The sequence below is a fragment of the Nothobranchius furzeri genome, chromosome 1, assembly GCF_043380555.1.
Source record: "Nothobranchius furzeri strain GRZ-AD chromosome 1, NfurGRZ-RIMD1, whole genome shotgun sequence".
Taxonomy (NCBI): Eukaryota; Metazoa; Chordata; class Actinopteri; order Cyprinodontiformes; family Nothobranchiidae; genus Nothobranchius; species Nothobranchius furzeri.
In genome coordinates this window covers 43,614,481-43,639,295 of record NC_091741.1, presented here as the reverse complement: position 1 = coordinate 43,639,295, position 24,815 = coordinate 43,614,481, and the positions used below count along the sequence as shown (strand labels likewise).

Below are 24,815 nucleotides of genomic sequence, written 5' to 3'. Positions count from 1 at the left end.
GAAGCTGCAGACTGGAGACAATGTGATGGTAAAGCTGCGTGTAGACAGGAGAATGGTGATGATATCGGAGAGGAATTTATACAAATGTATAAAAGATTTACTTGACAGTAAAGTTGTAAAACTTACAGAAACAGTCTTAGTTCAAGCTGAAATTGTTCCTGATACTTTGGATTTGTCCGTCTCCCACTCACCTGATTCAAGATTAAAAGTGTTTTATGTCTTTGTGTTTTTAGCAACAGCTCTCTTTTCATTTGAAAGTTAGATTTTTAAAGTCAAAATTCGAATCATTTAAAAGATTCACACACTTTTAGATAATCATGCAGCCTTCTCCAGCACATCCCAAAGATTCTCCCTGGGGTTAAGGTCTAGACTCTGAACCACTCTTTCACTATCAGAGCCCGATGAATCCTGGCTTTGTCATCTTGGAATATGCCCGTGCCGTCAGGGAAGATGGAATAACCTGGTCATTCAGGATATTCAGGTAGTCAGCTGACATCATTCTTGGAGCACATCTTGTTGCTGAACCTAGACCTGATCAACAGCAGCAAGCCCAGATCATAACACTGCCCCCACAGGCTTGTACAATAGGCACTAGGCATGATGGGTGCATCACTTCATCTGCCTCTCTTCTCACCCTGATGCACCATCGCTCTGGAACAGGGTCCATCTGGACTCAGACCAGTTTTTAATAATGCGTTGGACAGTTCTTAACCCAGTTTTAGTCACTTCTGCATCTCCTTAGATGTTTTCTCTGCTTGATGCCAACAATCTGACCCTTTTCACACTGACTAACATCTTTTCCACAGTCACCAGATGTGTCTTTCCACATGGTTGTAGGAGGCTATAGGAGGCTCGTACCTATTTGCTTAGTTAAATCCAGGTGTTACATTTTTGGGCCGGACAGTTTATTCATTTTTTTCTTATAATATTAAAAAAAATAAAACTGCAAAAGTATAAACTTACCAAAGAGATTGGGTGAGTCTTCAGTTTTGTCCAGGGTATCTGTTGGTGAACACAGCACATTTTCAGCTTCCTAATGTGTACAAGTACTTATTTGTGTTGTTAATACTAAACTAGCGATCACTGAACTGCACAGTATTAAACCAATGCAGCTAGAAACTAGCTTAAAGGAAAGCTGATGATTTAGATGTATCAAGGCGGGTCGTTCCCTCCATTAATCCTAAACATGAATAGTTTTTATTTTAAGTCAAATAACAAAATAAATGTGTTCAACATAGAGCAACGTGTCATTTGCTATGCAATAGGGCTGCACGATATTAGGAAAACCTGCGATATTCGATAGCAATGATTAATATTGCGATGGCGATATTACTTGCGATAAATAAAAACTTAACTCAGGAACAAAAATAATCAAAAACAAAAATATTTAAAAATCATAAAAATGAGAAAAGCAAAAGATGTGAGGAAAGGGAAAATTAAAATGAACAAGAAAAGGCAATCCGTGGATGCCGGGAAAAGCAGAATCAGCAAAAAGAGCTAACGAAGCTAACTCAGGTGTTCACTAACCATCTAAATGAAGTGCCGTCCGCCTCGGGGGCGGGCATCTAACCTATGAGAACCCACCCGATTGGCCAAATGGGTGAAGAGCTCTTTTTGATTTGTTAAAAACATCATGCTTCCGTTTGATGGACAGAATGCGTTATGTGTAGCAAACATTTGAGCTGACCATTCATTGCGATATTTATCTGTTCTTTGCGATTTGCATGTTGTGCATGCTGATATCGCGATAACAATATATTTGCGATATGTTGTGCAGCCCTACTATGCAACAAATCAAATAAGGCTTACAGTCTGAAGCTTTAATTCAAACACATTTCATTTTCTAATTACTGCAGGAGCCAGCAGGGGGCGCTACAGCCTGTCTTGCACTTGAAGCCATATATTTAATTGTGCTAATTTATCCATCCAGTCACAAATCTTTATTCCAGTGGAACAATCAACAGCTTATAACAGTATTTTAGAATGACGAAGTCACCGTGTTGAGTTTTGCAACAGGAAGAAAGCAAGCGAGAGAGACGGGGATCGAATGTGTGAGGAAGTAAGATTATGATCAGAGTTCTCTTCTTTAAAAAAAAACTGTTTGAAACTGAAAACCAGAAAGCTAAAGAAATCCCGTCTAGCTTTGCTGAGGTGCAGCACAAGAACGGACTGTAAAGGATCAGAAATGCAGCCTGAGGAACAGGAAAGAGAAGAAGGTGCTTTTTCAAGCCTGTAAAATACAACCAGGAATAAAGAGGTTGGCTCAGTTGCTCTTTGGCCAAATTATTAGTTTCAATAATTAAAATACTGAGAATTTTATTTAAAGCTGGAACTAAAGAGGAGAAAGTGAAGCAATGGAAACGGGGAAAGGAGGAGGTGGAAAACGGACTTTGGTCGGAATGAAAGTCCAGTCATGAAGAAGTTAATTATATAGCTCCCTTTGATATTTCCAGGGTGTGTCCGTGAGCTGAGACGGAGCTTTGGGCAACTCTCCGAGGATCTTGTCTGGCTGTAACATTTACAGTTAACTAAAGCCCCATTAAAGAAGGCCACCAGCTAGTAAAGACAAAAATGCCCATAACTAGTGGAGTTGACTGATATTGAGCTAAAGATGATGTGATTGTAGCTGAGAGTTACTTGTGACACATATTCTGGCCCAGATTTACCAAAAAGCTGCGCTTCTCTTGAAAGAGCAATTCAGAGTTTAGCGTCTCCGTCTATTCTCAAAGCCCCAGGGGGAAAAAAAAGGGAAGGAACATTTGAATCCGATTCTGAGGTCCCGGCCTATACGCTCCGCTGCACTGTGCCCATTTATTTGTGACATTATGCTGAATTTAAACATAAAACAACCCAATGTTATTTCATTTCCTGTTGCAGAACAGAGCTGCACTCTTTAGTGTGAACATTTTACTATCAGGTGGTTTTTCCGTCTCGGGGGAGAAAAGGAATGACGAAAAGAGGCTTCTGCTGGAAGTTTACTGCACCTAAGAGTTTACAGGAAAACTATAATTCATCATCTCACCCGGCGACGAGTCAGACTGCTTCGTAAATAAACTGTTAAACCAGGAAGCGTCCCGTTGCTGCCACTAAGAAGTGTCTAAGTTCTAAACTATGATCTAGAACATTTAATCACATAGAGCCCGACTCCGGCGCTGCTCCACTGTGGAGCCTTGACAATGAGAGGAGTCTTCATGTGAGAGAAAGAGTACAGCTGCGTACAAAAAGTTGAAATAAAAATAATCACTTCTGTTTTATTTTGAAGTGAAAATGAGAAGGTGCAGGTCTGGGAATCATTCAACGTCTTATCCCGAATGGAGGAGAGACTTTGTCCTTCATCCGTTAAAACCTTCGGTTAAAGAACGTCTGACCTTTGTCTCTGACCCCTCTATCCTTCAGTCTGTGCTGGACAATCAGGTGCTAAACAAGTGCACATTACTCTGGTCTTTTGCACACCGTGGACATCTTTGCACCAGCATCAGCTCTGTTAGCTTTGTGAAACTGAAGCAGCAGCAAGCAGGAGGAAAAAAGATGCTGGTAGAACTTAAGTTACACAATGTTAGTGAACTTCAACCGTCTGACCGCTTAAAATCCTGCGATATCCACACGAGATCACTCTTATCGTTATAAATTTCACGACAACAGTTGTAACCGGTATTGTTCCAATCGATCAGCCACCGACCACCACCGATGATTTCTGTAAAAGCATGTGACCGGCGTATTCTGATCGCTGCCTCTCAGCGCCGTTCACACCAGGTGATCACCTGGAGCTCAGACGGCAGCCTGCGGAGATCCTGTGTGCAGTGCAGCGTTTCCCTCTCTTCTTTCATACTGAGCAGGCGCACAACGACAAACGTGTCTGCAGACGTGCACATTTTAACGCCTCTCATCCGAGAGGCTCCTTCAGTTCTAACACTTGAGTTGTGAGGAGGAAGATTAGAAGATGTGAGTAGAAAACAAAGCCAGGAGCACTCAAATTTACAGTAAATCCGTGATCTGTATTGGTGATGGGCAACCAAAGACATGATTGCAGCATCCCTATAACCAATATCAACTTGAGATCATCTGAGTTTACACTGAACGATGGCAGAATGGGTCAAACGAAAGACAACAATGGTCCCTGTCTTTATAAAGCACATCGTTTTAATCCCCTCTCCTAAAGTTAAACTAATCTCCACTGATTCTCTTATGAAGCAATGGTGACCCTCACCCTGATGGTAGCCTTGTTGCAGAACACACGGTTGATGGCCAGCCAGGTGGGCAGGTCCAGCACACTCTGGAGAACCTCCTCGTCCAGCTCCAGGTTGGTGAGCTGGCCCTCCCCCTTCAGCGTGCTCAGGTTGATCTTGTCTGGCGACAGGTTCTTAGCAAACCTACAGAACAAGGAGGCGGAGTTAAGCTTCGACCCAGAAGATATTTATGGAGAAGCAACAGTCCTCGCCCGACATTCTTCTGGTGTTTGACACCAATTGCAACACACACACACACACACTTTAGAAGACAAAAACTAGAATTTCTAAAATGTATCCTCCTTGCCAATCTGCTTCTGTTGGACCAAACACAAATAACTGACATCAAGTCACGAATGGAGTGATGGAGAGAATCACAAAAACACTTCCTCAGCTCACAAACGAATGATTTTAACACGAAGAAAAGGGAAGGAAGGAGCAGGCGCAGGTGTCGCTCTTGACAGAGCTGCTGTTTATGAAAACATTTAAGTACGGAAACTTTTACTTTAGTACAGCCAGGATTAATACATAACCGTACAACCGTATTTGCATTTTGACCCAAATGAAGCGACCTAAACACAAACGTAAAGTCCACGACCTCACCATGAAAAAATCAGCAGTCTGACCATTAGTTAATGGTTAGCAGAGTGACCAGACACTACACGGTTTACTGACCCATGTCCAAGGGTACAAATCACATTTCACCGTCTTCACAAGCACAACTGCAAATGCTCCTGATCTTGGTCTGAATTGTATTTAAACCTTGGGCTTGGTGGCTGCGCAGTGGTGCAGTGGTTAGAGCTGTTGCCTTGCAGCAAGAAGGTCCTGGGTTCGCTTCCCGGCCTGGAATCTTTCTGCATGGAGTTTGCGTGTTCTCCCTGTGCATGCGTGGGTTCTCTCCGGGTGCTCCGGCTTCCTCCCACAGTCCAAAAACATGACTGTCAGGTTGATTGGTCTGTCTACATTGTCCTTGGGGGTGTGTGTGTGTGTGAGTGTGTGTGTGTGTGCGATTGTTTGTCCTGTGTGTCTCTGTGTTGCCCTGCGATGGACTGGCTCTCTGTCCAGGGTGTACCCCGCCTGATTCCCCGTTGACCGCTGGAGATACCCCCGCGACCCTGCGTGGACAAAGTGGGTTCAGAAAATGGATGGACGGACCTTGGGCTTGGTCATTAGAACAATAAATAATGGTGTTTACCACTCTGGAGCTATCTGAGCACCTAGGAGTGATTCAATTAGCTGTATCAAAACAATTCATGTAGCTTCAGTGGAACTGTGATGAAACTGGTCATGAAACAGAAACTAACTTTAACTGCAAGTCACTTTATTATCATTTAGAAGCAATGTGAGTTCAAGCATTCAAACTAATGAGAAAAAGTCCCTGAGCAGCACAATTAAATGTATCTTTTTCAAATAAAGACAAAAATGGAAGAGTTTAGGTATCTCAGGGTCTTGTGAAGGATGGAGGGAGCGGGAGATCGACGTGTGGATCAGGGCAGCGTCCGTAGTGATGCCGATGCTGGACTGGTTGGTTTTGGTGAAGAGGAGCAAAGCTCGATCTTCATCCCAACCCTCTCCTGAGGTCATGAGCTTTGGGTCGAGACAGGAAGAAGATTAGCCCGCCAACACAACAGACCAAAATAAGTTTCCTCTTTGGGTGGTGTGGCTCAGCTGAGATAAAGTGAGAAAGGTCGCCTCAGGACACGCTGGAGGAGATTTGATCTCCGGGCTGGCCGTGTTGGGGTCCCACTGGTGGAGCGGAGGACGGTTCGGGCCTCTGCTGCAGCTGCTACCCACACATAAACAAACAAATGGACAAACTTTCATCATCAGCTTCTGCTACTGAAGAAGCGTGAAGGCTGTCCATCGAGCACCACTTAGCGATATAAAAAAAAAACATTTTAAATTATTCAGTCAGTCAAATTTGTGTTTCCACCTTTCAGCACCATCTCCTTGCTGTGTTGGATTCTTCTCCAATTCAGCATCAGAGTAAATTATTCAGCAGCAGAGGCGTAAACAGATCCTCGACACAGAAAAGCAAGACGAAACGCACTCACTAATAAACAAAGCACACATAATAAATGTAGATCAGCGAACACGCGGGCATAAATGATGTCAGAAACACACGGTCGGTCCGTGCAGCAGCGTCTCGACCTGGGAAACATCCAGTCCTGCAGCTGATCCGGTATCATCTAGGCTGCTAGGTTAGCTCACGCTCTTGCTCCTCAGCTTCTTCACTGCGTAAATAAGAATGCCACGAAACGGCAGCTCTACTAAACTCGATGCTAAATTACACAGGTCGATCTTCATCATGGCTGCTGGAGCAACTGCGGGTAAAGGGTATCGGGTTCACACATTGTCATATTTCCCCTTTCTTCTCTTTGGTGGGGTCCAGTCATTGTTCTGGGCTGAACTCCACCAGACCAAATCCAGATTCATGATGAGGTCACAGATCTCTTCCTGCCTCTCATATTAAATATTAACACTTCAACAGCAGCATCCATGCCTGTGCTCCCAGAGCTGAAGGGCTTATACACAGAATAGCCTTATGATTTTACATCAGGACTGACACAACTGATGTCTCCAGGGAGATTTCTGGAATTCCTGGAATGACAGCTCGATAATTGTGGGCAGCAGAAGCAGAGCTGTGGGTGCAGAAGAACGCTGGTTTGCAAAACTGCAGGATTTTGCAAACATAAACAAACGGCGACATTAGATTTCATCACCGTTAAAAGAAAAAAGGTCAAATATAAACGTGAGTCCTGGCTGTCAATAAAGCATTATTCTTATATTCTTTAGTACTTTTGCTGAAGAAATTGGAAGAATTTCCAGAATTTTTACAAGCCTAGCAAATTACCAGCAAACTATTCAGAGCAGAAAAAGGCTCATCACGTGTGTCGGTGAGTTTCCTGAATGGAAACAGTTACCCGGTGCTCCCTGATGATGCATTTAAGGTGCCATAAGTTTAGCCAGAGTGACGAAGGCGACAGCTGCGTTGTTTTACAGGCGAAGGCAACGTAAAGCAAGAAATAAAAGTAGGCACAAAGAAATGAATCATTTCACAAGGGAATCGTTTTTAATGTACCAATACATGAGGAATCCCACGACTGCGTGATGTTTTCACTTCAGGGAAAAACGGGCAACGTGGCTCTGAATCCTGCACAGATGCATTTTGCATCGACAGAAGCAGCTGAACAAAGAGCCTCGCACGATCCCTCGCTGGGGCCGTTGTTCCTCTACGGGAAGAAGATTCTTCTGGCCAGAGCGCATCGCCACGATCTTTTTCATTAAAGTGTGTAAAATCACAGAATTCCCACGTTAAAATGAATCAAACGCAGAATGAAATCGATCGACTAAAGTTTGTTTTGGGAGGCAGAAAGCCCAAATCGTAGATCAGCTGCATCGTTTGAAAGCAGCTAAAGCCTGAATATGAGATTCAGGTTTCAATGAAGCATGAGATGATTAAGTCTGGAGGAACCTGGGCCAAATGTGACACACACACACACACACACACACAGGCTCCAAAAGCGTCGCCTACACACAAGTGCTTCACAGCTCTGTACTGATTAAACACCCACAGCAGGCTCTCTCGGTCATGACTCATGGCGTAATGGCTTTCCCACCAGCAGAGTGAACAGAGGAGTCCATCACTGCTTTTGCATCATCACACAACCATTACAGGACCACTGGAGTCATGATGACAAACGCTGACCAGATCCATTTGTCATAGTTGGAAAAGAACCAAACCTCCAGTCAGAAAACCAGAAACACATCTGGCTTACTGCTGAACTTGAAGAGAGAGAGAAGAGTCCTCTGGGGAAAAAACCCATAGAGCTTCTTGTCACGATGTTTTGGGTTTCGTATCAATTCTACAAGCTCTGAGTCACAAACTCTTTCCGTAGAAAGATCAATGATACGAGTTCAGCCTCAACATCGTGTTTTGTTAGTCTTTAAACGTCTCTGCATTTCTAAAGCCATGCTACTTCCTGCTCACGCCCTTAGACTGCTGCACACTCCCGTAAATGTGGGGCTTAGAATCGCTGATGAACTGAATTATAACTCTGGAATAAAAATGTATCATTCACTCATTTTAAATGCATCTGCTGTGGTCTCTAGTATGAACGAATGCCTTGTGAGTAGTTTTCTGTGAGAATAAAAGCTCTGGCGCACCTGTTTCTTAGCCTGGCCTGCCAGACTCGTCCTCACACGCAGAGAGGTACATGGGGGCGGGACTAGGCAGCTGAAAAATAGCCAATCAGAAAAAAGACGGAAATGCCGACTGTACCGCCTGACGCTGTAGTTTTTTATATGTACTAAAAAAAAGGCGTTTGGCAACATCTTTTTTTTTAAGAAGAAGAAATGCTTTTAGCGCTTCTACTTGTTGTGGTTTTAAAGACATTCAAGTCATTTAGAACAGAGGTGTAGCATCATGAAATGTCCTGTTTTTGACCTAAAGGTCATGATCTGCTGCGTCTGCTCGAGCAGAGACATAAAGTCTCTGACAGCCTAATCTACATGAGATAGTGGCCAAGGTCTTTCATGCACTCTGCTCATCTAAACTGCTTCACCTGTGGACAGCTCAAGACGAAGACGAAGAACTCTCTTTTGATTAATACATAATCAACAACTTTGTTATTACCAATAATAATGTGAGCCCAATGTTCAACCAGTCTATGAAATAACAATGTTATTACTTGATATTATAATCCTGTGATCAGTAGTATTTTACAAGTAATTATAATCCTGGACATTTGCACTAGACACTGATGTCACAGAGTAATGCTAAAGTCACACGACACATTTCCTTTTGTCTGACCCAATCAGAACCTTCGTTTCTGGCGCGAGGCGTGGTTTTCTGTGGTGTCTGTATAAACCCCCTTTTGCATGTCAAATTCTGATTCGCCAGTAAACCAAAATATGACAATTATAAAAAATATTCAACGCCTACTTTTCTTTAGTTCAAGCATTCTAGAGAAGTCTCAGACAGGCCATCCGGACTTCCTCTTCAGCCATAAAGAACCTCGACAAGCTGGATAAAATCTGTTGCAAGTTACACCTGACCGCAACGGTTCCTTCAGAATAAAAGCTGAACCTCACGACCCCTTCAGGGTCTCGCTGAACGCCAATGATAACCTGTCGTGACCTGGAAGCATTCCAAGGCTAGTTTGGTCGGCACCGCTGCTTTTCTACCGGCTTCGGTTCCAAGGAGGGTCCAAGAGGACCTCGACATTCTGGATCTAATCGGAGGCTTCCCCTGGGGTACGTAGACCGACAGATGGCGTCTCATGTGTGTTATAATTCTCCTACTAAAGTTTAGAGCGAAACATTCACTCCCACTCTGAACTAACTGCTTCTCCGAATCCTAAGGTTCTGATAGCAACATTCCACACACACACCATCATTCACCTCACGTCTCATTCCACCTTAGTTCCATCAGTACACAGAGTGTTAAAGTTAGTCTTGTTTAAATTGTGTAGAAATAAATTTCTTGACTATTATAAACCTGACTCTCTCTCTTTCCTTGGACTTAATACGAAGTGTCGCTTAATCCCTGCAATAAAAAGTTCTGATCTTCTGGTTAAAATATTCAAAGATCCATCAGATTGATATTTCATATTTCTATGGAATCTCACATTTTATGGTTCCAAAAGGTGAAATAGAAAGTGAGAGTGACATTTCTCAACAGGCAAGTGAGAATGGACTGAGATAACCAAGGAAAACAAACATGGGAGACTGCAACAATGCAAGGAAAGAAAGGAGGAGAAACTAAAGAGGGAAAGAAAATATTCTGACTCACTGCTGGAAAACATGAATTTAAGCTCCATTTCAGTAGCGGTTCTTGACCTTTAACCTCACCATTCAAGCTGGAGACGGTCGCCACTAGAAAGCATGGGAGCCCGTCTAGCTGATGTTCTCCGTCTCCACGCGCGTACGTGTCTGCAACACAATCTGGCTTAGAGCCAGAGCTGCATCAATACTCAAACCTGCGTCTCTATCAGCGACGAGAACACACTCTGTCTTAACTCCCCCCTAGGGGCTGCCTCAACTTGACCTTCTGTGAAACATTACACAGATCCACCTGGAGGCAAACACACGTAACTACTCAGAATGTCCTAATAAAAAATGATCTGCTTATCTAATAAAGGTCTCAGTTGGATTCACGCATCAGTGCATGTGCGTATAATCCTGGTCCCAGACCATAGTAAACAGATATGTCCTCTGCTACAGCCGACATGTTGACACCCACAACATCACCTGTAGCTGTGTAAGCACACCTACAGTTATAGAAACAGGACCTAACAGCAGTAGGTTGTCCAGGCTGATGCTGATGAAGCAGATCAATGCTGCTCCAAGTATCCAATCACCTTCCTGAAAGCGTATTCACACAGTGGAGTAAATGAGCTGATGCTGCTTTGCTATTCTGACACCAGCGCTGTGACATTATCACACAAAACTAAGCACGATTGGCCGGCTGTTCGACCGGTCAGCTTCCACTCACTGACGGACCAATCAGGATAGCGGAAAGCTCAGATGACAAGAAGAAAGCTGGGTGATATCACAACTCTTCAAGTCATTTCCCGTCAGCGGTAATGTTAATGCTGCTGAGGGGTGAGCACAGCCATGTGCAAAAACACTTGTTACTATCAACACACCATTGATGTGGACTAGGATGGTGAAGGACATGATACACTGGCTGTGTGTTGCTGATAAGGCTAATTTTGCTTCTGACTTTCAGCAAGTAACAGGACAAAGTCACAAAAAAAGAGGAAAGTGTGACTTTTCTTCTCAGCAACACAAGTCAGACTAGACAAAACTCCTTTGAGACTTGTTTCATTAATGACCTGCTGCAATTAGATTGTAATACACTGAAATAGTTAAAGGTCTGATTGAATCATTTTTAAAATGTTTGTTGTTTGCTTTAAAGGGACTTTATGGAGTTTTGAATTTTTATGCTCGTGATTGCCCCCTCAGGCCAAAAGCGTAACGGCAGCTTTAATAGTAGGCTCGTGCACGAGGTGCACATGCTGTACGTGCACATTCCTTAACGAAAATAACAGCTGAGACAGTCCCTTGTGTGTGTGTGTGTGTGTGTGTGTGTGTGTGTGTGTGTGTGTGTGTGTGTGTGTGTGTGTGTGTGTGTGTGTGTGTGTGTGTGTGTGTCTGTGTGTGTGTGTGTGTGTGTGTGTGTGTGTGTGTCCTGGAGGACAGAGCACAGGAGAACGCGCAGCTAATTAAATCAATAATTTGGTTCTGTACCTTTCTCTTCAGCACAGCCGACAAAGGTTTAAGATGGGTCAGTCCTCCTGCATGCTCAGATCATTCCATTCCCTTGCTTGAAAAATTGTTCCACAATGAAAGTTGAACCCACATTTTTTTAATCTGTGAATTCAATGCCATTCGGCGAGTCTCAAATAAAAATTTGGGCATCTTACTGTAAAAAAAATATATCATTAATGTAAAAAAGAAACTCTAAATAAACTATGTTCACACCCAGAATCAAACCCAGGTCTTCTGCACGAGAGTTCGACGTCTTACTAGGTGAGCTAAAGCGCCAGTGACATCTTTTGTATCTGTAACATTTATATCCTTGATGACAGCTGAAACAACGTTCAAAGAACGGTTCGGAGCAAAAATGGCTATTTTGTTGCTAATTTGCAGGAAATATCTAGAAAAAAGTTCCACAGAAAGTAGCTAAGGGTCCTCAGAAATGTAGCTAGCTTTGCCACTAGGCGTTAGGAACAGCGACAAAGTGGCACTACCTCGCTCTCTGCTGCTAAAGCTACGGATAGCAAATGCTACGGGCGATGCCTGAGCGTGAACGCGCATGAAGCAGCCTGCTCGACCCGAGCATCTCTCTTTTTCTGTGATTTTACAGAAAAACAGGCAATCACAGTAAAAATGCCAGGGCTCATTCTACAGGACCAGGGCATTGCAGGAGAATGTATGAAGAAGACATTTATTATTTCTATACATGTTTTGGCCGTCAAACTTCCATAATGCCCCTTTAAGGTCCCTCCACAAACAAAACAAGGAAGCATCGAGAGTTCCCTGAGACACGGTGGAAAAGAATGAATAATTCATGCAACTGCGAGGAGCTAAATGTTGCTCATAACAGCGTGCTGCTACAGCTAAAAATAACAAAACCGAGCCTCATGGCAGTGCCAATCATTTGACCCAGAACAAACATTTCTATGAATTTTTTCTTTCTAAAATGCTAATAGATGTAATCTGAATTAGCTTTTTTAAATTGTTTTACCTTGTTTACTGAAGACATTCGGACTGTGCGCATGTACACAAATAAAAGGAAAACGCCAGTAAATGGCCTGCATTTGTATTGCACCTTCTAGGGTCCTACAACCCCCCAAGGTGCTTTACAACAAATTGTAAGTCGCTTTGGATAAAAGCGTCTGCCAAATAAATAAACATAAGCATAAACATAAACAACAAATTAATTCACCCACACATACTGGTGATGATGAGCTACAATGTAGCCACATCTTCCCTGGGGTGCACTGACAGAAGTGAGGTTGTCAAACACAGGCCTCACCAGTCCCTCCGACAACCACCAGCAGGCAAAGAGGGAGAAGCGCCTTGTCCAAGGGCACAACGACCGTGGCAGACAGAGCGGGCCTCGAACCTGCAACCCTCCAGCTTTGAGGCAGGCACTTCTCTGCCACCTTCAGCAGTTAGCAAAGTATTGTCAGTCATTGCCTTGTTTGGGTTCTCTTTTTAATAACTTCATACAATTTTGTGGCCATCTTGAATTTTTGTCCTTTTTGAAACGATTTGAAACCACTTTGACAGTTTTGCTGTCGTGAGGCACAGTTATCAGGTTGATTTTCATCCTTGGTTCAAAAGCAAGTTTTTTTTTTTTTTTTTACAAATCATGTGCATTATTCTTCTGACACTGATTAAATTTACTGTCATTTTACAGTCCTAAATTCAAATTCATCTTTCTGTTTAGATGTATTTCTAATAAATACAAACTTACAATATTTTCCTGGTGATGTCAGGCAACTAGTTCACGTTTAATGTTTGTCCATGATAATGGTGTTATGTTACAAAGACTACTTACACCTGTGCAAACACCCTCTTATCAGTATATTATGCTTGTTACATGAGTTTAAAAGGTTGTGCAATAGGGAAACGTTTACTACCACTGAATTGATAAAAATCGTCCCTAAAGAAACTCTGAGATTGATGCAATCTGACCATCTGACTCAACAACTCAACTGGTTGAACCTGCTTTAGTATCCAAAGATTACCAGTTTACCTACTAACATTAGCGTTAGCTAGTTCAAACACAGCAGTGCTTTAGACGTTAGCGCTCAGAGCACAACACTCCTCCACTCATGTCAAGCTAAATTTCTTGTTAAAATGTAACCGATTTGATAAAAGTTGAGTCATTCTGTCTGCCCAAACAGCCGTGTCCCTCTGCTGCCCGTCCAGTTAGATACGAACCTGGAGAGATGCTTCAGGATCTGCTTCTTGATGAGCCCAGCCATGGCTGAACTAATCCGATATCCGAGCCGCCGCCGCCGGGTGTGCGCTGAGCTGTCTGGCTAGCCTAACAGCTAGCTTGTTCCCATTCGAGCTAAAAACAAGCGGCTCAAATTATTATCCCGGTCTTCATTTTAGCGGCGTTCCCGCTTTATTCTCTAAGAAAAAAGGGGGCCGAGGACGGAGAAATGGCATTTCAGACGTCTGACAGACAGCCGGCTGAAGGACAAAGCATACCGCGTCAGGCCGCTTCGATCAGATGGACTGATGAAGCTCCAGAAACAGAGAGAACCTCCGCAATATCATACACACCGTACACCTGGAACAACGCGAGGAGCACGGTCGTTTGACAACGTCTGCTGCCTGTCACGGCGTGTGGGCGGAGCTTTGCGCTGCGTTAAAGTTCAGCTAGGAAAAAACGTTTTCAAAGTTTGGCTTTAGGTTGCACCTTTTTTTTTTTACATAATGTAAGTGTAAAACACGCGTTTTAATCAAAATGAGGAAATGGAAAAGTGAAGGTCAGAAAAAAAGAGGGGTTCATGTAAAAACAACTAGAAATGCACATATTCTAGTTCTGAAGGTTGATACTGACAATAGAAGTCTTCCACGCGGATTTGATTGGTCATCATTTCTACAGGGAATTTGCCTCAGTGCTGCATTCATGGAATGAGGAAAATGTCGAATTTTTCAATGCTGCTTGTCAGTGACGTGTCCACAGACAGGAAAAAAGAACTCTGACTTTCAGATATATTGTAAAAAAATTTGTCAAATATGCATACAAATCTGTGTGTGTGTGTGTGTGTGTGTGTGTGTGTGTGTGTGTGTGTGTGTGTGTGTGTGTGTGTGTGTGTGTGTGTGTGTGTGTGTGTGTGTGTGTGTGTGTGTGTGTGTGTTTACAAAGCACATAAAGCAGATAACCAGTATATTTGAAAGTTTTGTTGGTAATAAATAGAGGGAATCAGCAAGAGTTAGACACAGATCCTACAGAGGAGCCCCATCTCCCAGCTGATCCTCTGCTCAGTTTTGTCTGTTATTTCTTGACACAACTACAGTTAATCCAAGGGGTTTAGGAGCATTTTATGTGAATGATTCATAGGCGAGTGTTAGGTAGTTTAGCAACTAAAAGTGATCTTCTGAAAGTTATGCAAGGACAGAAAATCGGTTCTATTGAAAAATTTCATTGATCAAAACCAAGTAACAAAAGTAAAACCAAAATAAAAGTCTGACTTAATGAACACAAAATAGAAGAAATTTAGGGGTAACTAAAGCTTTTGCACAATTCCAACAATTTATGTTAAAATGTCTCTGAATGACTCTATAATGGACTGATGATTTGTAGAGGACCTGTTGATCTAATAAAGCAGGCAGTATAATGCTACATTTGTAAAGACTACAACGGAAAGACAATTACTCAAGAAAACCTAAAAGAAACAAAAATATTCTCAGGAGACAAAATGACTCTTAGCAGCAACACGGGCTCCCTCTAGCAATAAAGAGCGTTGCTACAACTATAAATGTGTTTGTTAAAGGCTCAAAACAGCTCCAAACAACTGTGGTCCAATAAATAATCTTAACTAATGTTAACTTAAACAAATGACAAAATGCCATATTTAGAATAAAATTTGCAAGATAAAAAATTCTGTAAAAATGAAAATAAAAATCAGACAAAAGAGTTTAAAATGATGCAGACCTTTAACACCAATACATTTTCCCGTTTTGTAGAAAGTTTGATCCCTCTGACAGACTTCAGTCAGTGCACCTTGGATGTGGCGTGAGATCAAATTCAACGCTCTTTTAGCGACATCTAGCGGCCGGCAGAGGGATTTTTGTATCAATGATGAACAATTAAAAAAAAAGATTATAAACAAATAAACATAAACTAAAATAATGCAGCGATACTATTGATAATAATAATGAAAAATAATAAACACTAGGCCCAAAACCACTAGCGCAACTTAAATAATAAATAATAAAAGGGCGTAAGGTAATGTGATTCCTGAATTTTCCCAAGTCTGTCGGGCCATTTAACTGTGCAGTGTTGGGATCTGTAACTTTGCTGTGCACACTGGTAATAATAGGCTGTGACAGCCTGCAGACTCCGGCTGCCACGTAGGAAAGGAGGAGCAAGCAACAGGAAAAGATCCTCCCTGCTCTGCTGCAAGTTTCCATCCCATCACAGCAAGTATGAACTTCTGCGGCTAAAACACGTGCGTAACGGGCGGTTTTATTGTCAGATGCACACAAATGAGTGGATTTTAAACAAAACTGGTTGGAAGTGGTGCGTTTGTTTTAGTTCTATTCTTCCTTTTAATATAGGAACGATGGCTGTCGAAGCGCTTTCAGTGTATGATGGTTGTCAAAGCTGCAGAATAATGATTGCAAATATAAAACTTCCAAAAAACTGCAAATTTATTGCAAAACATTGATTGTTTCCTGGTTTGTGTCACTAAAGATACCCACGCAGCGTGTAATTGGACTAGGACGGCCCCATCCGCCCTGCCTCAACGCAAAAGGGAAAAAAAGCTCCGTGGAGAGACACGCCGCGCTCGCTGATACGCTGCTGGTCCGGTCAGAGGGGCTGAACTGGAAACCGTCTCCATCCACGACTGCACATCTAACTCACACGCACACATACCGAGCTTCCACCAATATGACGAAAATCCGACAGAAGAGCAACGAGAAGAGCGCTGCGCCCAGCCAGGAGGACGTACCGAAGAAAAGCCCCAAAGGTGGCACCAACGGGGTGAGCGGGGGCCCCGGGCCACAGGGCCCCCGCTCCGGTGGCTGTCTCGGTCTTCTTGCCACCACCGTGTTTTATGTGGCTTTAGTAGGGGCTGCGGGCTTCGCAGCGTTTCATTTCCAGCAAGCCCTGGATGAGATCCATCAGATAAAGACGACGTACGAGCAGGGCGCGCGACAGGACGGGGAGCTGAGCACCAAAATGGAGAGTGTCGTTCAACAGGTAGGTGGATAGAAAAAGTTTTTTCTTCCATTAAAAGTTTTCAAACTTTGCTAAGTAAGAACATAATCAGGATCGGAACCTGCCAGGCTGACGTTCTTTGCTCATGCGAACCTCATGTTTACCTCCTTTTCATGAAACCAGCATGTGGTTCAACCGTTCATGTTCTTCTGCTGCTGCAAGCACCACGTTCTTTTTGTTCATTCAGATGAATGTGAACTCATCAAACAAGTTTGGATTCGCTCTGATTTAATAAGGTTTAACGGGTTAGGTCAGCAATGGTAGATTTAATTATCTTTTTCACTCCTTTCAGCATGCAGCAGATGTAGTTTCTGGTCAGCTGGGGTGGATGGTTTCAGGTTGGACGAGAAGATCTGTTGAGTCCATGCAGATGAATTGAAAGATAACAGCTTGTTTCCATGTTTGGTACAGGTGGAGTCTCTGAGGAGTTATGTGGATGGTTTGGAGTCTTCTCTGGGCATCACACGGGTGGAGCTGGAGGCCGCTGTGAGCCGGATGAAGAGAGGTGAGGTGGAGACGAGGAGGGTGGAGGAGGCGCTTCAGAAACTCCAGAATGATCTTCTCAGGGACCTCTCCGAAGGCATCAAGGAGGTGAAGGAAGCTCGAGAGAGAGATTTCTCCTCTCTGGAGAGGACCGTGGAGGAGCGCTTGGCTGAGGTGAGCCAGTCCGTCTCAGCCAGCGTGGCGGAGTTCGCCGAAGCCCAGGGTGAAGCACAGAGTCAGCTCGCTGACCTCAAGGCCCGTCTGGGTGGCGTTGAAGATCCCACTCTCCTGAAGCAGGAGCTGTCTGCCATCGTTGATGCTGTAACAGAAATCAAAGCCGCAAAGCAGGCCGCTGACACGACTGTTGACACCCTCAGACAGCAGATAGGAGCCGTGAGAGAAGAGCTCCAGACTCGCAACCAGGAAGTTGTCTCGCTGTCTCAGGAAGTCCAGTCTGTGAGGTCTGTGGTGCAGGAGACTACTGGACGTCTGAAGCAGTCGCTGTCCGCCACAGAAGCTGGATTTCAGGCTCTGAGGGACCAAACTGTGACTCTGCAGGACGGCATGGAGCAGATCACTGAGGCTGTTCGCTCCGTGGAGGAGAGAGCAACCGCAGCAGCTCAGAGCAAATCAGAGGAATTTGAGACCAGAGTGAAAGCGTCGGAGGAAAGCAGAGATTCACTGTCTGCGTCGTTGTCAGACATCAGCAGCAAAGTTGAGTCTCTGTTGGCTAAATATGATGCTCATGACAGCAGCTTGGCTGCACAGGGGGAGACGGTGGAGAGAGTCACAGCTGAGCTGAAGCAGGAGCTGGGGGTGATGAAAAGCAGCATGGAGGAGCTCCGGTCCATGGGAGGAGGCCACGTTGAAGCAAAGGACTCCAGCTCTCAGGTGGAGGAGTTGGAGATGAGGCTCAGTGCTCTGGAGGACAGCAGCGCAGTGAGACCCGAGGAGCTGGAAAACCTAAAAACAGCCGTTGATGAGCTGAAGAGCAAAGCAGCTGAGCTAGGTGGCCACGATCAGGCCATTGCTGCCCTGCAGGAGGCGCTGCAGGAGACCAAACAGACATTAGCTGGTTTATCTGGAGGTAAACAAGAGGAAGGAGTCAGCAGCACAGAGGAGCTGCAATCCAAAGTGGCTGCTCTGAGCAAGATCATGGAAAAGGAGTTCAACTTGGATCAGCAGGTGGAGGAGCTGGAGAAGAGACTCGCTGCTCTGGAGGACAGGATGTAGATGGAAGGGAGCAGGAATCAGCCTGGGAGAAGGTCAGTGATCTGCTGAAAACCACACAAACACCTCCGGTCCCATCGAGAGGCCAGAAGGACGCAAGCCTTTAGTGATGCAGCCGAACGGCGAGAACCAGCGGGGGTGATGAATCAAAACAGAGGACCACGCCCCAGTTTCCCCTTTTTTATCCCAACATGACGACTGATGTCGTGAAGCTCCACGGAACAAGCTGTGAGCGACGGTGCTGGACCGCTGATCTGTGAACTCATTCATTCTGCACTGCAGTTTCATGTTCTGATGTTTTCTTTTGTTAAACTTCAAAAAAAAAAGTTTTTGTTCTTTAGAAAAAAAAATGAAAATCCCAAATGCAGAAACAAGCACTCCTTTGTTTACTCACCAAATGTTTAGTTGTTGTAGAATAAAAAGATTTTGTTGACTCAGAAGTTCTGAATGATTTATTTGTGGGGGTTGAACTTCACAATGAAATGAGATAAATAAGGGTGGACTTCATAAAAAGCATAATTGAACTAATAAATCTGCCACATACAGCTCACAAGCAGAAACAACCCGCGGGCGTGAAAGAACAAAACTGCTCGATCATTGAGCCGTTCTCATTTTCACAGTTATTTTCTTTTAAAGCTCGTCATTTTTCTGTGTGAGACAGTTGCTGGGAGGCCTTTAGAGACTTAAAGTATGTCACAAATGTAAAGACGACGAAAAAAGCTCAAGAAAACGGAATTTCCAGGTTTTGTTAAAGTTGTAATTGTGAGGATCCATAAACAGGGTATCTACAGGTTTAAGGGAGCCAAATTTAAGACTTTTTAAGACCTTTTTTAAGGCCACTTGGACCAAATGTAAGCTATTTTTTGAAATTAAATTTAAGCTATGATTTCCAGCTATTGCCTAGAACCGGTGCTAACCACGTCGCAAACGTGGGATTAGCCATCCAGTTACCATTAAACTTGCACCTCCCCGTGACACAAGCTCCCACTAGCTTAACCAGCTAATGTGCTCATCTAAAAATAACCCCTTTTCACAACCAACTGAATGTGTACGGTTCCGCTTATGCAAATATCATACAGAAAAAATGCTGAACACTAGAAATTCATGAAAATTTTAGAGAAATAAAAGAATCTTGTTTATTGGGTCTTTGGTAATTTAAGACCTTTGGAAACTACTTAAGGATTATTTGTCATTTTAAAGGATTTTTAAGGCCTTAAATTTGGAAAAGCAAATTTAAGACTTTTTAAGGACCTGCAGATACCCTGATAAAGCAGCAAAGGTTCGTGTTTTTGATCCTTTTTAATAAAAACATTTTTGCAGCAGTGATGACAGGTGGTCTGATGAAACAGCTCAGCATAAAACACATTTAACCCTCTCACGTTGGCTTGTGTGCTTCTAAAATATCGGATAAATCGGACATTTCGCTGACGTGTTTCGCTGTAGAAATCAAATCTCCCTCAACTGCAGTGAGGTTTGCTAAAGTCTGCCGAAGCTCGGCGATCTCCTCCTCCCTCTTGGTGAGATCTTCTGCCAGTCGCCCGATCCGGAGAGTCAGGTCTGACAGCTGAGGCTCAAACTCCCCAAAGTCTCTTTTAATAGACGCCACCTTTGGTTTGAGATCAGCAGCAAACGTGACCGTCCTTATGAGGCGGGCCCGGCCGCTCTCCAGCTCCAACAAGCGATCCGAGGCCCGCTCAGTGGCGGCGACGAGCTCGGGGACGCGTCTGCGGAGCTGATCTATGGCCTGAGCGTTGCGTTCGGACGCAGAGCGGAGGTTGGACACGCGGTCGATGCTGCTGGCCAGAACGTCCCCGATGCGTTTCACCATGCTGCGCTCCACCTGGGAGGTCTTCTCCTCCAGCTGGCCTACCTGGGTCAGCAGAGAGTCCAGCTCAGACCGCAGGCCGTCCATCCTGCGCACGTCTGTCCTCACTGACGACACCTAGAAGATTTAAAAATGATACAAACATGTCCTCTAATGGTTTGCAATAAAAAAACAACGTATTCATGTTATTTCAGGGGGTTTCTTTTTGTTTGTTGACAAACCAAGAATTACAAGAGAGCAAATAAAACATGAATTTATACATTTAATTTAGCAGCAGTTGCTTCCAAAAACTCTTGAAAATGAGAGAAAAGTTCCAAATCTCAACTGTTTCATGTTTTCTGACAAAAAAATAAGTTAGCCATGGCAGTCGGTGCTGGTATAAACCACACGTTTCCCTTAAAATAGGATTTTTCTAATAGGCAGAAATGCAAAAATAATCAAACCTTGTTAGCAAAATCCTTTGTGATGGCCGACGTGCGCTCTTCGATTTGCTCCACGGCGTCTCCTAGTGAAATCAAGCTTCTGTCAAGCTGCGCTCGCTTCTCGCTCAAACCGGAGGCCCACTCCTTCAGCTGGTTGACATCCCGCTCCAAACCTTCCATCTGAGGCTGCAGAGCTCCCCGCTCAGCCTCCAGACCCTCCAGCATCAGCTGGACGCGCTCACACTGAAACGCACATTAGACAATATGAACCATGAGAAGCTAATAGCAGTAAAATAAACTAATTCCTCTGTAAGTAAGAGAAAATGGGAGAAGGTGTTTAAGTTGTGATTTTATTCAAACAGATCAGTGATGTGTTCTACAGAAGTGAAAACCCAAATCAGACAAAAATGATTCTCAACTCTTCCATAAACCCCTGATTAAACTTGGTGATGCCGCTGTAATGCAGCATGGTTACACACTTTGTGAAGAAATACAACAAAACTTTTAACAATTGCGTTAACTTTAAACTAAGACATGAAAACTGTTGGATAACCTGGAAATGTGTTTGTTAAATGCATTCATAACCATTCATTTATCAGTGCAAATTTCATGTAACAATTGAATTTCCCCACTGTAGGATCAATACATTTTATTCCATTATATTCAAGATAACTCATTCAACAAAAAATACTGTAGGAGTGCAAGGTCGTACTTAGAGTGCCTTTATTTCATACTTGTTAAGAGTTTTAACCCTGAATTGAGGTAAAAGTAAAGAAAAATGAAATACTGATGAAAAAAAAAAACAGCCACTCTTTTCCTCAAGCTGACTCAAAACAATGATGTCATTCAGTAAAGTCATCAATCGGTTCCTCCTGGTCATCTTCCTGCCACTGCTCCTCCTCTTCATCTTTCCATTCCTCTTCCCCCAAAGCGCCAGAGTCCAGTGGGGTTTCAATCTGACTCTCCCTCAGCACCATGGTGAGTTCACGGACTGCCTCCTTGACCACGGACAGCTCATTCTTCATCTTCAGGATGCTATTTTGGGCCTGCAGGGTGTCCAGATCTTGTCTGATCTCAAGGATCTCACTCAGTGCTTTTAGCATACTGTCTTCAGTCCCAAAAACCTGCAGCGTCACTTCCTCCAGCCTCCTCTCTGCCCCGCTCAGATCACCACTGAGTTTCAGGATGGAGCGCACAGCCTCCTCGACCTGAGGAAGGTGCTCTTCACAGGCCTGTGCCCGTGGAATGTGCTCCTGGACCTGAGAGCTAAGTGCAGCCTCTCTCTTGGCCAGGATACCAATCTGCTCCTCCAGCTTGTGGATCTGCTTGGTGTTCCAGTCCAGCTGATCCTGTGCTCGCTTAGCGTCGTCCTCCTCAGTGCGTTCCAGAGCTCGGGCGTTCCTTTTGGTGCTGTCCTCTAGCTCTTCCAGCCTCTCCGCCAGGATCCGACTCCTCCGCTCGGCCTCGTTCACCTTCTCTGTGGCGCCGACGTGAGCCTCCCGTGATTCAGCCTTGAGGGCAGCCAGGTCAGAGGTGATGGCAGTCAGCCGCTCCTGCCACGTCTCCGTCACGTTGAGGAAATGAGCGTTGACCGCTTGCAGGTCACGGGAGGCGGAGTTGTCATCGGTCTGTCCAACCATGATGGCAGCATGGAGGGTGGCAATATCCTGCTGGAGTCTTGTTGCCGTGGAGACAGAGGAAAGCGCCTGCTGGAGGTCATCATCAGATGCAGCAAGCTGCAGCCACAACACAAAACAGGAGTGCCATTTCTGTGGAGCTCAATGATCTCCTTCATAATCTATTCGTGCATAACTTTATGCAATAATTACAATTTACTATAAACTCAGTTTTAAAGTTATAAATGGGAATGAAAGCGTTTCACTTATGAATTATATGTTTACTTTATGTATTTCATAGATTTTCATTATTTCAAATCCCTTAAAATAATGCTGTAATTAGCAGATGTTGAAACCAGCCTTTGTGCTGCCAAACGTCTCAAAAAGGGTAAAACTTTTTTTTTTAGAAAACTCCATTAAAATAAAATGCACGTGGTCATAATATTCCACCAATTTCCCTTTTTCTAAATAAAATTAATTTAAAGAAGCTGCATTTGTAGTTACTACAAAATGTATTTCGTGTAAAACCTCAGTACTTTGATGAAATGACCCTTTAAGTTTGGCTCGGACTCACCTTTTTGGAGACTTTCAGCATTTCCTCCTCCATCTCCACCAGGCTGGAGGTTTTCCCGTGTAGGGATTTGTACTTTTCCTCTATCTGGGAAAACCTCTCGTTCTGCAGCAGCACCAACCTGAAACCCAAGAAAACGTTTGTAGGAAAAAAAAATAATAAAGAAAATGAGGCTGATATTGAAACCGTTAGCTTACCAGCTAAGAACTCCGCAAGTTATAAGCGACAATAAACAGATTAAACTTTTAACGTCGGGACCCGAGGAGGTTTTATTGACTGTGAAATTGTCTTCCGTCTTCGCCTTTTGCGCCACATTTTTGCCGTTTGCAGACGACGTTTCAGAGAGTTCATCGTTTGGTTTTTGAGTCTTTTTGCGCTGTTTAACATCAGTGGACATTTTGGCTAAATTATTACCGTTGCTAGTATGTTTGGGTTCTGCGCAAATCCTAACGGGATTAGCTGAGAAAACGCAACAGGATATTAGCTATATTGTCATAATACAATAAAAACTGGTCTCAGAAATACGTTCATAATGATTTAAGTAACAAAAGAGTGCGATTAACGACTTTATTTTGCTAATATTACCGCTACAAATCTACTCCTGTTCGCTGAGGAATTGCTGCATTCAAGCGCCTTTAGAGAAAGTGGTAAATAAAAGAACTGCGGTCTTAACAGCACCAACACTAGTATTCTGAAAGGAATAACATAGGTCTTGGTCAGAAGTATAAAGCAAGTACAAATTGAATTTGACAAATATTCTAGACTGAATTAAAGACCAAACACTTTCCAACTTGAGCAAGAACGCCCAGAATAAAGTATGAACAGATGTTACGTTTAAAAGTCCCACCATGTAGGACAGGCCATAAACGCAGCAGCAAGCCACGTAGGCGCCAGGATTTTGTACCTTGTTTGTATTGTAAGGTGCAAAACTTTAATTTTAATTTTGTTTGGCCTAAAATAATTTAGTCTCACAAACGTCTCCAGTAACCATTGTGACAATTATCTACTTTATGCAGTGTTACTGTGTTTATTGGACAATATCCAAGTCATCATGGTGTTGATGTTTTCTATCTGCACCTCACTGTATTGTATTGATGAATTAAAACAGACAAAAATTTAGGAATACGCCATTTATTTAACATCTTTGCAAAATTATTTTCATATGGATTTGAGTCAAACATTAATTATCAGTATTTTTTAAACAAATGGTAATTCAAAGCCATCTACAACATAGTGTATAGTCACAGATAACCAACCAGACAGTCATAGAAAAAGTGTATTATTCCTCTATCTTATGAATGTTTGGAGGATACACTAGAGAAGGCCATGCAAATTACACAAACTGATATTCTTCCATGTAACAACAACTATATCCAACAAAAAAAACACAATTTGACAAAACATTAAACAAACATGAACTTACTAATAACTAAGAGCCAAACATTGAAGCACATCCAAGCTAAACCTATTGAGTCCATCAAAACATACGCAACAAGATTACACCATATTGCAATTAGGGTAACCTATGAAAGATCTTTGGACTAAGGCAAATAGTAAGGAGTGTACAACTCTTGTCTTCTTTTAGGGGTTTCCATGTAAAATCAGCACGGTCAGGAATACTTGATCCTGCGTAGAGAACTAGCTATAAAGTCAACTGCCTGTTTAGGAGATCTAACCAGTCAGAGAAAGGAGGGCAAACAGGGAAGTATTTTAGGCACCTGGAATTTAGCAGGATAACTTTTGGGTCGTCGGGTTGATGAGATCTGTGTGTGTGTGTGTGTGTGTGTGTGTGTGTTGGGGGTTCTCAACCCTGTGGTGATCAAGGTGAAACATTTCCTTCCAACAATATTAACACAATTCCTAATGGTAAGTGCCAGTAATGGTAGATTGAGGAAAAATATGAAGTATTTAAACAGAAATCATCCACATTCTCCAGCATTCAACAAGTTTGCCTTTAGATTTTA

General features: G+C 43.4%; 3 protein-coding genes across 11 annotated transcripts in view; 1 reads left to right on the top strand and 2 right to left on the bottom strand.

Moving 5' to 3' along the window:
• bltp3b (bridge-like lipid transfer protein family member 3B) overlaps positions 1–13,901 on the bottom strand; it is a 31,631-nt gene extending 17,730 nt beyond the window's left edge. For all 6 annotated transcript variants that reach the window (XM_070548536.1, XM_070548551.1, XM_070548545.1 and 3 more), the window contains exons 1-3: positions 13,686–13,901; positions 4,208–4,370; positions 964–1,002 (exon numbers count right to left, since the gene is read on the bottom strand). In XM_070548536.1, coding sequence (XP_070404637.1) covers positions 964–1,002; positions 4,208–4,370; positions 13,686–13,729 — 246 coding nt within the window. In that variant the 5' untranslated portion in view covers positions 13,730–13,901. The remainder of the gene's footprint in view (positions 1–963; positions 1,003–4,207; positions 4,371–13,685) is intronic.
• A 1,918-nt stretch (positions 13,902–15,819) lies between these two features.
• ckap4 (cytoskeleton associated protein 4) lies at positions 15,820–18,857 on the top strand. 3 transcript variants are annotated; one of them, XM_015960156.3, is made up of 3 exons: positions 15,820–15,906; positions 16,177–16,686; positions 17,116–18,857. In XM_015960156.3, the coding sequence occupies exons 2-3, from the start codon at positions 16,375–16,377 to the stop codon at positions 18,418–18,420; spliced, it is 1,617 nt and encodes a 538-aa protein (XP_015815642.3). In that variant the 5' UTR covers positions 15,820–15,906; positions 16,177–16,374; the 3' UTR covers positions 18,421–18,857. The 3 variants fall into 3 exon arrangements, with proteins under 3 accessions (XP_015815642.3, XP_054595731.2, XP_054595730.2); XM_054739756.2 differs by having other exon boundaries at positions 15,828–15,931; XM_054739755.2 differs by having other exon boundaries at positions 15,856–16,002.
• ikbip (IKBKB interacting protein) lies at positions 18,851–23,513 on the bottom strand. 2 transcript variants are annotated; one of them, XM_015960177.3, is made up of 4 exons: positions 23,049–23,513; positions 22,855–22,972; positions 20,686–20,907; positions 18,851–20,359 (listed from the first exon to the last, which is right to left on the bottom strand). In XM_015960177.3, exons 1-4 carry the CDS (start codon positions 23,246–23,248, stop codon positions 19,793–19,795), a joined length of 1,107 nt encoding a protein of 368 aa, XP_015815663.3. In that variant the 5' UTR covers positions 23,249–23,513; the 3' UTR covers positions 18,851–19,792. The 2 variants fall into 2 exon arrangements, with proteins under 2 accessions (XP_015815663.3, XP_015815655.3); XM_015960169.3 differs by lacking the exons at positions 18,851–20,359; positions 20,686–20,907 and adding an exon at positions 21,001–22,400 and having other exon boundaries at positions 23,049–23,511.
• Positions 23,514–24,815: the final 1,302 nt, after the last annotated feature.